This window comes from Camarhynchus parvulus, chromosome 2, assembly GCF_901933205.1.
Source record: "Camarhynchus parvulus chromosome 2, STF_HiC, whole genome shotgun sequence".
NCBI lineage: Eukaryota > Metazoa > Chordata > Aves > Passeriformes > Thraupidae > Camarhynchus > Camarhynchus parvulus.
The window spans coordinates 95,900,122-95,912,874 of record NC_044572.1 but is presented as its reverse complement, the minus strand read 5'-3'; the positions used below and the strand labels follow the sequence as shown (position 1 = coordinate 95,912,874).

General features: G+C 35.8%; 1 protein-coding gene across 1 annotated transcript in view; it reads left to right on the top strand.

Moving 5' to 3' along the window:
* Positions 1-12,753, top strand: part of DOK6 (docking protein 6) — a 238,449-nt gene that overhangs the window by 151,871 nt on the left and 73,825 nt on the right. The window contains exon 5 of the mRNA XM_030971505.1: positions 1,090-1,279. Within this exon, the coding sequence (XP_030827365.1) occupies positions 1,090-1,279 (190 nt within the window). The remainder of the gene's footprint in view (positions 1-1,089; positions 1,280-12,753) is intronic.

Here is a 12,753-nt window from a genome sequence, read left to right as displayed (position 1 = left end):
AAAACTGTGACAGGAAAGTTGTCAATGTACTGCACTCTCTCCCATATGATGCTATTAAGCCCTGATATTGCAATGCATGTAGCATTAAAATATAGGCTGGCACTTCCAACTGTACAACCAGAAATTTCACTGAGTTTTTCATCCTTTGTAGAAGCAACTCTTAGAAACATTAGTTATTCTTCGAAGAAAATTGCATTTGTATTTAAATTTCTCTTCCTAATAAAATTTACTTCCTTCCATATGAGTTAATGGTGTTTTACATCACCTTGGTTTTTTCCTGTTTCTTTTTCCTTTTTTGTATGATTTTTTTTTTTGCATTGCTTATTAAATCCCATGCAATTCAGGCACTTCAGAAAATTATTAATGCCCTTGACCTCCTACTGCAATAGGTGCACTTTGCAAGCAAAGTGCAGCTGACAGTGATTGATGTCATGACCATAATAATATATCACGTTGAATCAGATGTTTCAAGAAAGCAACAGATGATTAAAATTGTTATTAATTTTGAAAATATGAATTACTTTGGCAAATAAACAGAACGTGAATGCAAGGAATGTAATTATTTACAGACTTCAACAAGTAAACTTGGATTTGCAATTTCAAGGACAGCTTTTCCAAGAGGTAATGGCTGCACATACATATTTTGCCAGGATACCTTTAGTTCTATTCTTTGAGAGAGGAGTCTCTGTCAGAGTTCTCATCATTGTGAGTTTTGATTTGTAAAAAGTCATGGTCCTTAATGTGAGGGTAAAAAAGAACTTCAGTAAAGTTGCTGCAACATATGTCCAAGAGGACTATGCAGATCATCTGTGAAAGGTGTTTCAGACTGCTGCATCATTTATAAGGGGAATGAAATGAAGATGATTCTCTTCTTACTCCTCTCTTATGCTCTAGCATAAGAGGACTGCTTCAGTATCAGTGGATCCTCATCTCTATTAAAGCCAAAAATTTGGTTTTGATTTCTGGATCATCAGAACTAAAGACCTTATTTCTTTTTTTCTTTTTTTTTTCCAGTTTTATTAATTTATTTCATTTTTATTTCCCATAAAATCTTACTTTAACCTGTGATGTCTTTGTGTTTTTTGCCAGAACGATTCAATGTATACCTTATGCCTACACCAAATTTAGATATCTACGGGGAATGTACAATGCAGATCACACATGAAAACATCTATCTCTGGGACATCCACAATGCCAAGGTCAAGCTGGTCATGTGGCCTCTGAGCTCTTTGAGGAGATATGGACGTGACTCAACGTGGTTTACATTTGAGTCTGGAAGGTAAGAGCTAAGGAGATGCAAAAAAAAGAACAAATGAACAGTGGTTTTTTTAATAAGCAGTCTGATAAATTAAATATGCCTCTTATAAAGCAAGACAGAATACATGGCCTCTCCATAGACTTCCTTTTGCTGAATATTGCTTTTCAATATATCCAGGCCAGTGTTTGAAATAAACGTTAATATGTCTCATATTAAAAATGAGCTTAAGCTCCCTCTGACTTTTATTTAACTGTGATTGAAATGTCATTCTTAAGGTTTATGAGTCTCACTGTGCTTAAACACTAGTGTGGTATGATTTGAGTACTTTTGATGTAGAAGAAATTAATTCTGGATCATGGAAAAGGCTCATCACACAAGTATGAATGGAATAACTTCCATTACAGTGGATATTACTCTTTTCGGATGTTCCTGATGACTGATTGCCACCCTAGAGTATAATTGCAAGCAGGAATACAGAGAACATTGTGAACCCATAAAAAGGCTAGCTCTTTTTCCTGCCTGCAGTTTTAATCCTCATTGCCATTTCCATCTTCAGATCAGTTTTAAATTTCCTTAGAGCTCTGTTTTGTCTCTCTTTAATGCATTTCATATCTTGCCATTAGGTTCACTGCCTTTTCTGCATTTCTGCACAAAAATAATTCTGCATTTAACTCTCCCTCTGGTGGTGTTTCAACTTGTATTTTATGGTTCTAGACTATTGTTTTTATGGTTAGGATTTTTTATGGGTCATCATACTTCTTTATGAGAAGGCTGAATTTTCTGAAACAATCTCTGAAATTACAGGTGTTTCTACACTCTTGGGCTAGACACACTGTCTTGTTAAAAAAAATCTTTATATTCCTTTTGATGTTTACTTATTCAATACTATTAACAAATATTCACAAAAGTACAGTTTGTGATCAGAAACAAAACCATGGATCGCATGGACCCTACTGTCTAAGGGGATAGTGGCCAAAATTCCTCTGCCATTTCTATAGCTGAGAGTTACCATTTTACCAGTAATTTGTATATCCAGAATGCTGTCACTAGACCATTTTGACTCTCTGTTAGTTTTCTGTGATGAGTTCACATGAAGACATCATGGAGTTTTTTATTTAATTTTTTTTTAAATAGCAAAAGTTGACCCATGTTTCAACTTGATTTCAATGATTAAGCTGAGGGGCTTATTCAAATACACAATTTTAGCATGAATTAGCATTTCAAGCCTCCTACAGTATTTTAATTCCATTTCAAGCCTCCTACAGTATTATAATTCCATGCTAGTATCTGAATATCATCTGCTCCTACAGTCCGTGAACCACATGACCTGATGAAAAGTGGATTGTTTTCCTGTGTTTTATTATTATGAGATAGCTCTGCCTTTATCTGTCATTCTTTATTGTCTTTGATCTGATTCCTCCCTTTTTGCTTGCTTGGGAGTACTTTATCTGTCTGATTTGAAAATGCATAGAGGTAAAAAAAATAGGGCTAGAGAAAAGTTGGTATCTTCAATCACATCTGAAGGCTATATAGGCCAATAATAGCACTCATTTTAAAATCTGTTGTTCATTTGCTTGGGGTTTTACTTTATTTTTTAATCAACAAATCATCTTTCTCCTCTTTCTGAACATGATTTTCTTTGTCCCCTGATCTGCTAGTACCTTAATACAATAAATTCCTGATGCATGTTGTTTTATCAGAAGTGAAGCACTCATCCATGTTTTATGAGAATGTTATGCAGTAAAAATGTTGTTGCTTTAATTTTTCCCTAAGGCTTAAATATTAAATGTAGGCAATTGCTTTAAAGGAAATATTTTTGAATAGGTTATTATGTTTTAGTGTGTTTTAGCAGATATCCACTATATGTGTATGAGATCTGCATGAACATTAGAAGCTCAGTTTTATATATTTATTTTACATCCTGAGTTTTGGTATTACTTTGTTTGAGAAAATAAATCCCTTCAATAACATAAATGGACATATTCACAATGAGATACTATGTTAAATAAATTAATCAGAATTAAGCTTTTTGACAAATTTATCTTTTAATAAATATATTGATTTTCATTTAAATGGGATATGAATTTAGATGTATAAAACTGAACTTCTCACTTGTCTAATGAAATGCAATGACTACACAATTTGAAGAATGTCTAAAATATGGGAGGAATTAATTCAGGTTCTTTTAATCTGCCAGATTTTTCTGTATAGTTTTGCACTGAGTTGGAGTAAATATGTGCCTTTGCACTATCTATGAAGTTAGACTTGTCCTGATTTTTTTATTATTTATTGAAGCAATGAAAGTAAGTATTCCTTGCTCAGACATTTCCTTAATCTGTCTTTTTGTCTATCCAAACCCTGCTGAGATATGGGAAAGAACCATTTTGTGTAGCTTTGTTCAATGCTGGATGGAGAGATTCTCATTACCTAAAGCACCTGATTAGGGCTAATCCCATAAAATCTCTTCACCTATCAGAAAACAGTCATTCACAACTCCATTAGGCACTACAATAGCTTTGTGTGGATTAATGCTGTTTATCTAACACAGTAAATGGATCAGAGCACATGAGGTAAGAGCATAGCATTTACGTTTTTAACATTAAGGCTTTCCAACTAAGCAGTCTTGTTCTGGATCTGGGAGTCGTTCTGGTTTTGGAAGGGTTAATTTTCTTCACAGCAGCTGGTATGGGACTGGGTTTGGGATTTGTGCTGAGCACAGGTTGGTAACCCAGGGATGTTTCAGTTATTGTTGAGCAGAACTTACACAGAGTTAAGGACTTTTCTGCTTCTCATCCCACCCCATCAGCAAACAGGCTGGAGGTGCACGAGGAGTTGGGAGGGGACACAGCTGGGACAGCTGACCCCAAGTGACCCAAGGGACAATCCTATACTGTATGGCATTGTGCTGAGCATATAAAGCAGGGGGAAGGAGAAGGAATAGGGGGGACATTTGGAGTGATGGCGTTTGTCTTCCCAAGTCATTGCTACGTGTGGTTGAGAGAAGTTTTCCTGGGAATGGTTGAACACCTGTCTGCCCATGGGAAGTGGTGAATTAATTCCTTGTGACATTTTGCATGTGCACAAGGCTTTTACTTTACCTATTCCACTGCTTTTCTTCACTTTTACTCTTCCAATTCTCTCCCCCATCCCAGCGGGGGAGTGAGAAAATGGTTGTGTGATACTTTGTTGACAGCTGGGATTAAACCACAACAGGAGTTTTAATGTTTAATTATCAATGATTCACAGGATTTCCTTAGTTTATGGATATATATGATGTGTTCAGACGCCTTGTTCTCATTATTTTGGATATTGGATACATTGGAGGCACTGGGGAGTTGACCTGCATGGGTGCACTTACTTCTCTTCAAACTTTTAGAGGTGCTGCTCCATGTACATGGGCTAAATTAGTCTTGGACTGTCTCTGATGTTAAGCCTCTGAAATAGGAGATGTGTCCTTACAGAGCTGCCCACCCTCACTGTCCACATGAAGTTGCTCCTAATTTGCAGGGGATTGCATTAACTACATGCAATTTAAGAAACGTGCCAGAAAAGTAGTAAAACAGCTACAGGTGAAACATTTCATAGTCCTGATCAGGTGTGAAGACATCCTTTTCAGTCTCTTGTCCAAATTACAGGATTCATTTTGCTGATGCTGTAAACCAAACAATCACCATTGAATAAAAAAAATCTTACCATAATAAAGGCCATAAACAATGTTTAAATTCCACTCTCTGGTAACTACCAAAGGCAGTTGTCCAAGCTTTCCTTTTGCCAAAACAAGCTGTCTGAGGCATCTTTTTAGGACCATAAGAGGATACTCCCAAGAATTCAGAATTAAGACACAGAGAAAATTAAGCACATATGGACTCCTTGTTCATTTTGAGTGTTTTTTCTTTCACTTTACTGTAATTTTGTCTTTTACATTATTTTCTATGTATGGAAGCTGTCTGGTCAAGTTTGTTAACTGGCTAGAAATATAAAAAATAAAAAGCTGAAGTCAAGTTAAACATGGTGAGAAAATGAGGGGATGGGCTGTGGAAGCTCCAGCTAAAATTTGTCAAATTTTGTGAGTTTCCAGCAGAGACTTTGAGGCAGAAGGTTTTTTTCTTGGATTTTTTGAGAGCAAAAGGAGCCACAGAATCTATTACATACTCTTTTTTCTGAAATACATTTTCTTTTACTCTGTAGACAAGATGTTGAAATTTAAACAATTTCAAGTATTTCCAAGTAATTCATGCTGTGCATTCAAAGAGACTCATTGAACCACACTAAACTATTCCTTCTTTATTTGCCTTTGATTTAGTTTTTTTGTTCATCAGAGAAAATTTAATGAAATATGGTCTTCTCTATCACTTCTAAGATCTGGAATCTGTTCCTTTGGTTAAGAAAAATATTAAGCTTAAGCATTACACACTGGTGACATGAGAATTTCTCAGATTTTTTTCCCAAGACTGATATATTCATTTTCTCTGTGGTACATACACAGATGCTAGGGTTATCTGAAGCAGAAAGTTCACTGTTTCCTTCAGGCACTACATCTGACTGAAATGTTTCATTTGTCTGTCAGTCCTCTGTGGTGATTTTTGGTGTTAATATGAAATGTATTAGTCAATTAACCCTTAAAGCTCAGTCACAGTTAACATGCTCTTTTTTGCTTATATGCCCCTTATGCATGTACCTCGTTAGACAGCTGTCATGGGACTTCATACACTGCTGTACATGCCTGTACCTCCCTAAAGACAAGCCTGCAATTTCTGATTGCTGGTGGATTATCTAAATAGTGGATTAAGTTTATCTATCCTGGGTTTACGATGGAATTATAAATCATATATTTTAAATAATTCTAAATATCATTAAAATCATAAGCTTGTGATAGAATTTGTGAATCATTTTGGGTTGAGCAGCAGTATGAGCACTTGTGCAGCTTCAGTAGATAATTTATCATTTCACATAAATATTAACACAGAGCTCTCAGCATCCCACACTTTAAATAGTTAAGTCTGCTCGGATATTTTCCTTCTTTTACACCTTTGTGATATTTTCAAAAAGCCAAATTACCTGTGATATAAATTTTCTGTGGTTTTATGTTTCCTCATGGTCCCTTCACTTCTTTCTCATATCCTTTCCACAAGTGGCATATATCTCTAAAATCTGAAAATAAAAAACTTTCTTGAAAAAGAATCATTAATCTCTTTTATGTATCCTACCCTGACTTTTTTCTCAGTAATGACACAGCTCTCATTTTAGGGAAAGTGGCATTTCTTAGCACTGAAAAGGTTTCATTAGTTCCTGTTACTTAGCAGTGCCAAGGTTATACTGTAATATGTTGTAATTGTAGTTCCATTCCTACTTTTTTCCATTCCAGCTCTCAGTTTGCCTCTTGCCAAATTCCTGACCTGGAATAAGTTCTATGTTAGTCATTTGATTCACTTAAACCCTACTTAAAAAGGAGTTGAGTGTTTAACTCATCTACAGGACCCTTACTCTGGTTTTGATCATGATACCTAATCTAAGAACTGTTTTACTACCAGAAGCTAATATAGCTCATTGTAAGTGATTTATAAAGTGCTCATTGCATTTTCTCTCTGCCAAGGCTCCTCTCAGACTGCTCTAGCATTGATAAGTCAGAGCAAGTTCCACCAAAACTCACATAGCAATGAAATTCTTCATTATATAATTGACTATGGGAAGCAGAGAGAAGAAAAGGTTGCATTGTACCTTCTAAAGCATTTTGCTTTTTTTAAACCCTTTTTTGAAAATTTTCCTATGATATACAAGCCTACAAAAGATTTTCTCCAACTGACAAAGAATGCCTGAGCCATTTCACTTCACTTCACTGGGAAAGATAATTTTTATGGGAAAAACAATGACATCTTAAAAAGAACTATATTGAGAGATTTCCCTTTTTTAATTTTAACAGAAATAGATTGAAAAGTCAGTGACTCTTAGGACAGAGCACCAAGCTTCATAGATGACGTGTGTAGTATAATAATGGATAAATTTATAAATACTAAATTGATAGCAATGAGCACATCACTAGCTAATTAATTCAGCATTGCCCAAGCAATTTTCTTATGAATTTGTACTGAGTGAAAGACATGCAGTTAGAAAAGCAATCACCCAAATTTTGTCCAGTGAACACAGCAGATATGCAGTTCAGAAGGAAAGCCATCATCTCTGAGGTGTCTGTAGAAGTGGGTTATATTTACAGATCACAGAAGGATCAGTGTGAGTTAGCTGATCACCAGCTGTCCAATATAATTTGTTTATTTGAAATGCTGCAAAGCTTTTTAATGGAATCAATAAGAATGGTGTTGTGTTTGACTAGTGTATTAGCAGACAGCATGTTAAGTTCCTCCTATGATCTTGGCATAGCGTGAATTGTACCTTTCAGTTGAAGCGCCTAATTTGCTTTCTCCCTTCATAACACAGTCACCTCATAATCAAATTAAGGCTTGTTTGAAAATATTTTGAGATCAGCCACCATTTATCTTTCAGGAGGTTTTCCATCCATGTGCGAGCCCAAAAGATTTATTTACTTACCATATTCTAATAGTCTGTTTTTCATACCTATGCTCTCCTGTAGGCATGCATTGTTGGATTAATATTCCTGAAGCTGAATATGGCTAACAAGGTTATTGCTGTGTAATGTATGAGTGCCGAAGAAGCAGACAAAATAATTCATACATTCTTAATCACATTAGGATTCACTTATTATTTCAAATCTGCATTTTAACCTTTGAATTACACAGTCAGCAACAGCAATAATTAATCTCATATGGCAGGTCTGGATAACTTGAAACATCCCAGCAGCAGGTCCTTTTATCTCCAAGAAGCATAATAACCTTTAACTTCTTACCAGAAAATACAGGAGGGCTAAAATAACTCAGATTTGAAACCCAAAACAATTTAGTAGGAAAAAAAAATTGATGTCAAAACTCAAAAGCTTTTAAATACAAAATACTAATAGATTTTGCAATGTTCTTCATTTAATATATAGATACCATTTACAATAAAAGTGTCTGGTTTAGCACTGAAATACTGTTGCATCTCTCCCCCAGCAAGGCTATTTGCATGAGCTAATTAAAAATGCTGAAACTTGACGCCTAATTATCTATACCAACAGTGGAAGAGTGTTAAATGCTTCACAAAGGGCAATCCAGAAGGCCACGTTTTGCACAGAGAACCATGTAGCCAGCAAGAATGCTAAGCACAAATAAATCCTTCTTTTCTCCAAAGCTTATGAATGTAGGATCATCAGTTGAGGAGGAGGTTCAAAATATCTGTTGTGCTAGGGCTATGTACTGTACAAACATAGAAGGAAGTAATCAAAATGCAAAAGCTGGGATTTGCACAACAAAAGAGCCTTGTTCATGAATATGTAGGAGCCTGTGCAAACCCGTGCTTGCACATGCACATGTGGAGCACTGCAGAAGCATAAAGGGGCATGGTTTTATATGTTTGTGTCAGGAACTCTGGTTCCTCTGCTGGCACACAGGTTTATTTTAAAGGCATTTTAGTGTTGAACAGTTGTCTCTTGTATGTCATATGCAAAAGCAATTGCAGTGGAAGTTTTATTCTTCTCTCAGGCTTTAGTCTTCATTACAATGAAATCACATTGAGTATAGCTCAACTGTTGTTCACTACTCTTGAACTGAGAAAGCTGGTTTTGGAAGGTTTTGCCTAATATCTGCCTAATTCCCCCTGTTCTTTCAGGCAGTGTTGATTCATTGTTCTCAGAAATAATAAACTCACTTATAAGTAGCAGCTGAGGCCACTTGGTCTGTTCAGCCTTGAGGAAACTGAAGGGAGACCTCCTTGCAGTCTTCAGCATCCTCACAGTGGGAAGAGAAGGGACAGGTGCTGATCTCCTCACTCTCATGACCAGTGACAGGACGCAAAGAAACAAGATGAAACTGAGTCAGGAGAGGATTAGGTTAGATATCAGGAAAAGGATTTTCTCCTTGAAAGTGCTGGAACAGGCTCCCCAGGGGAGTGGTCACAGCACAAAGGCTGACAGAGTTCAAGAAGAGTTTGGACAGCGCTCTCAGGCACATGGTGTGTCCTGTGCAGGGCCAGGAGATGGATTCTGTGATCCTGATGGATCCCTCCCAGCTCAGCATATTCTATTATTCTATAAAATACTTATTGGCATCTTTTTGTTTTGCTTTATTAAGATGCATTTCTGGAAAATGTGGGTACCCAGTAACTTCTTTGCTTCCAAAAGAGGTCAGTAGAGTGTTTTTGGACATTGCTGTCAGTCACAGATGGATAGCAGTTCCAGAAATACTTCTGTGTTCAGGACATAGTAATTCTGTGAGAGCAGAAATTCTAGCTTAGAAATTTCCATGGTGATTCTTTTTTTCAGTAGCTGCATGCTAACTTTTCATTAGTAAGTTGAATGTCCTTAACAACAAGAGCTTTATACGTATGTAAGTTATATTTAAACACATTTCCCAACATACTTATGATATTTGTGATCTCATGGCACCCAAGGCTGCATTGGAATGTGTCAGTAACTGTGGAGGTTACTAACATTTTCTTTAAATTGGTGCAGTTTTTTTTACATTTTTTGCTTTTTAAACCAATCAATAATCATGAAAATAATATTTCCATCTATTTATCAATTAATTATTCATTTCATTCATTATGTTATTGATTAGAAAAAAATCTGCTTTTCTGTAAAAAGCTATTGATAATCAAAACCAAGACAATAATATTGAAAAAAAACACAAATGGAGACAACATTAGTTCGCAAACCAGAAAATTTTCTTGAACTGGTGAATAACTAGGATGTTTTTGTTAAAACCTTTAAAACATGGTAAATAATTCTGATAATATATATTCTTCACCACTTCCCAACAGCTTCACCATTAGTGAAATCCAAGTTACTTTTTGTGAACTTTTACTACTAAGACAAATACACACACACACACAGAAATATTTTAATAACAAGTGTAAAGTAATATAAATGTTTTCTTCCCAAAATATGTATATAACTAAATATGAAGACCTGAAAGAACTATCCAATTGACCACTCATGATTAATTGTTTTAATTTTTTAAGTAGTGCCTGAATACAAATTCATGTGCTAAATTTCAATGTTTTTTTTTTCACACAGCACTTTGCTAAGGAGAAAACAAGGCTAATAATTGAAAACCATGTCACAGCCCTCCTAGCATTACCATATTTTATATCCCCCCCTCAAGTCTTTTATTGCAACTAAATGTCCTCTCACTCTAATTTAAATTAACTAAAGAACTATTAAAATATTGTCACATAGGGGAGATGGAGAGCACTTTACAGGCAGTGCTTACTCAGTAGTATTCTGGAAAAATCAGGCTATTTGGTCCCACTGGCTCCTTTAATCTTCCACTTATTTATAAGGTACCAAAGGAAGGTTTGCCCCTTAGCCCCTGTAGAGGAAATGCTATTAGCTGCTGTGTCCCTCTTAATGGTACTTCTTTGCTATCACAGTAAGTTATTACTATTATTGCACTATTAATAATGCTGTACTCTGTGGTGTGTGATTTATTTCTGCTGTGAGTGGTCATTTGTCACATATTTTCTAAAAAGCTTCCATCTTATTAGAAAGAGGGGAGGGAGAAGTAGCATCTAATGGAATCTCTCAATTTCAGCTGCTCCAAACATCATTTGATCTTTCTGACTTTTTGGAAGAAAACTCAGTCAGTGCTATAATTCACTGAAATCTTTCATCTACTTAATTATCCTGTCAGTGGCCAAAAAGTCAAATATAACATTGTATTCACATGGCTTGCTTGAACCAGTATATCTAAGCAAATTTTCACATTTCTTTACTATTTTTTTTAATAATTCTCTGTCCAACTTGAAAAATATCCCCTCTTTAAAATGATAATTTAAATGGTTCCTGGTACACTTTCTGAAAACAACATTTTGAGATGAATGACATGGAGGGATTTTATTTACCTGAAATGGCTGAAATTTCATCAGGTTGATTATAAAGGTAAATAGAAAATATCATCACTTATTGCATTTATTGGTATGCAATGCTTAAAAACTCAAAACCACTTGAAACTGTCTTACCATAAATATCATTTAGGTTCAGGAATGGGATTAAGGGCAGAAAACTATATAGTCTTGGGGATGATTCAGGGGAAAGCCCTGAAGTTCTTTCAGATGAGGGTGCCAACCCTTTATTTAATGATAGGAAGGCTTGATCATGTGTATCTCTGCTCATCTAAGAGCGCTGCCACTGCCACCAGAGAACAAAGAGCAATAAAATAAAGAGCTTGCTGGGACCAAGAGAAACTGGAGAGATTGGTGAAAAATGGAAGGGAAAGTTTGTGGGGATGGCACAACAGAATGGGCTAAGCATGTGGAATAGGAAATAGGAATGTGGTAATTAAATGCAAATGGGCTGGTAAGACAGAACTTGATAGGGAGAGACTTCTTTAAAAAAATCCAGAAGGTAACTGGGTTTGGAAATGTGTATCATTTAATGTGTATCATCCAATCACAAAGTGGGGAAGATGTGCACAAAAGTAGCAAGAAGCCATTGTCCTGGATAAGTGTTTGCCATTAGCTGATGTTGACAAAACAACGTCAAATACTTCATTTCACAGGTACTTTGCCTTTTTTACCAGATGCTTCTTTAAGGCCCATGAGACCAATTTCTCAGAGAGGAAGGGAAAAAAAAAGAAAAATGTATGATTGGCTCTCAGCTTTAGAAGTACAGATGAAATGGAGGAGAGCCAAGAAAAAGTGTTCTGTGCACGTGGAAGTAGTGTCAAAAGCTGGTAAAAGGCACCATCCGTGAAATAAAAGCAGAAATAGCAATATACAAAAAGTGAAAAATATATTAGCATTCATCTGGAGACTAAGATTCTGTCTGTGATATAAAGAATACCTATATGTTCCAGATTGACAAAATGTGGAAATACTGTAAAAGACTTTTCCAGTGTTACCAAGGATATTCAAAATTGTTTTAATGGCATATGTGGAATAGCCACAAACATGCCCTTGCTATTATGTGTGTCTCGGAAAGGCAAGGTCACCTTTTGCTACATAAGAACCACAAATATACATTTTGCATCATTCTGCACATCAGAGATTTTTTACCCCTTCTCTTTCGCCCCCAGTACTGATTTCTGTTTGGGTAACTGTATGTAAATTTTTAGTGAAGCAGTAGGTATTGCATCTATAGTTCATGAGGTTTTAAACCTGGCATACAGAATCGTGCACAGAAGGGATTGGCACATTCCAGTGTTCTGAGCAGTTCCATGTTATAAATTTGTTATAAAAGTATTGCTAAGTCAGTGTAGAACAGTAGAAGCCTAAACTCTGGAATATTGAACTAGACAAGTAAACTCCAGTGTAAAAGAAGCTTGTTAGTATTTTTTTCCCCCACAGCAAAGGATGATTGCTTTTTTTCATTTTGCTTTCAAACAATGCCCCAGGTTCCCTGGGCAGAGAGCAGGCATGCTGTGCTTAAAAATTTTATGCATTAGACAAGA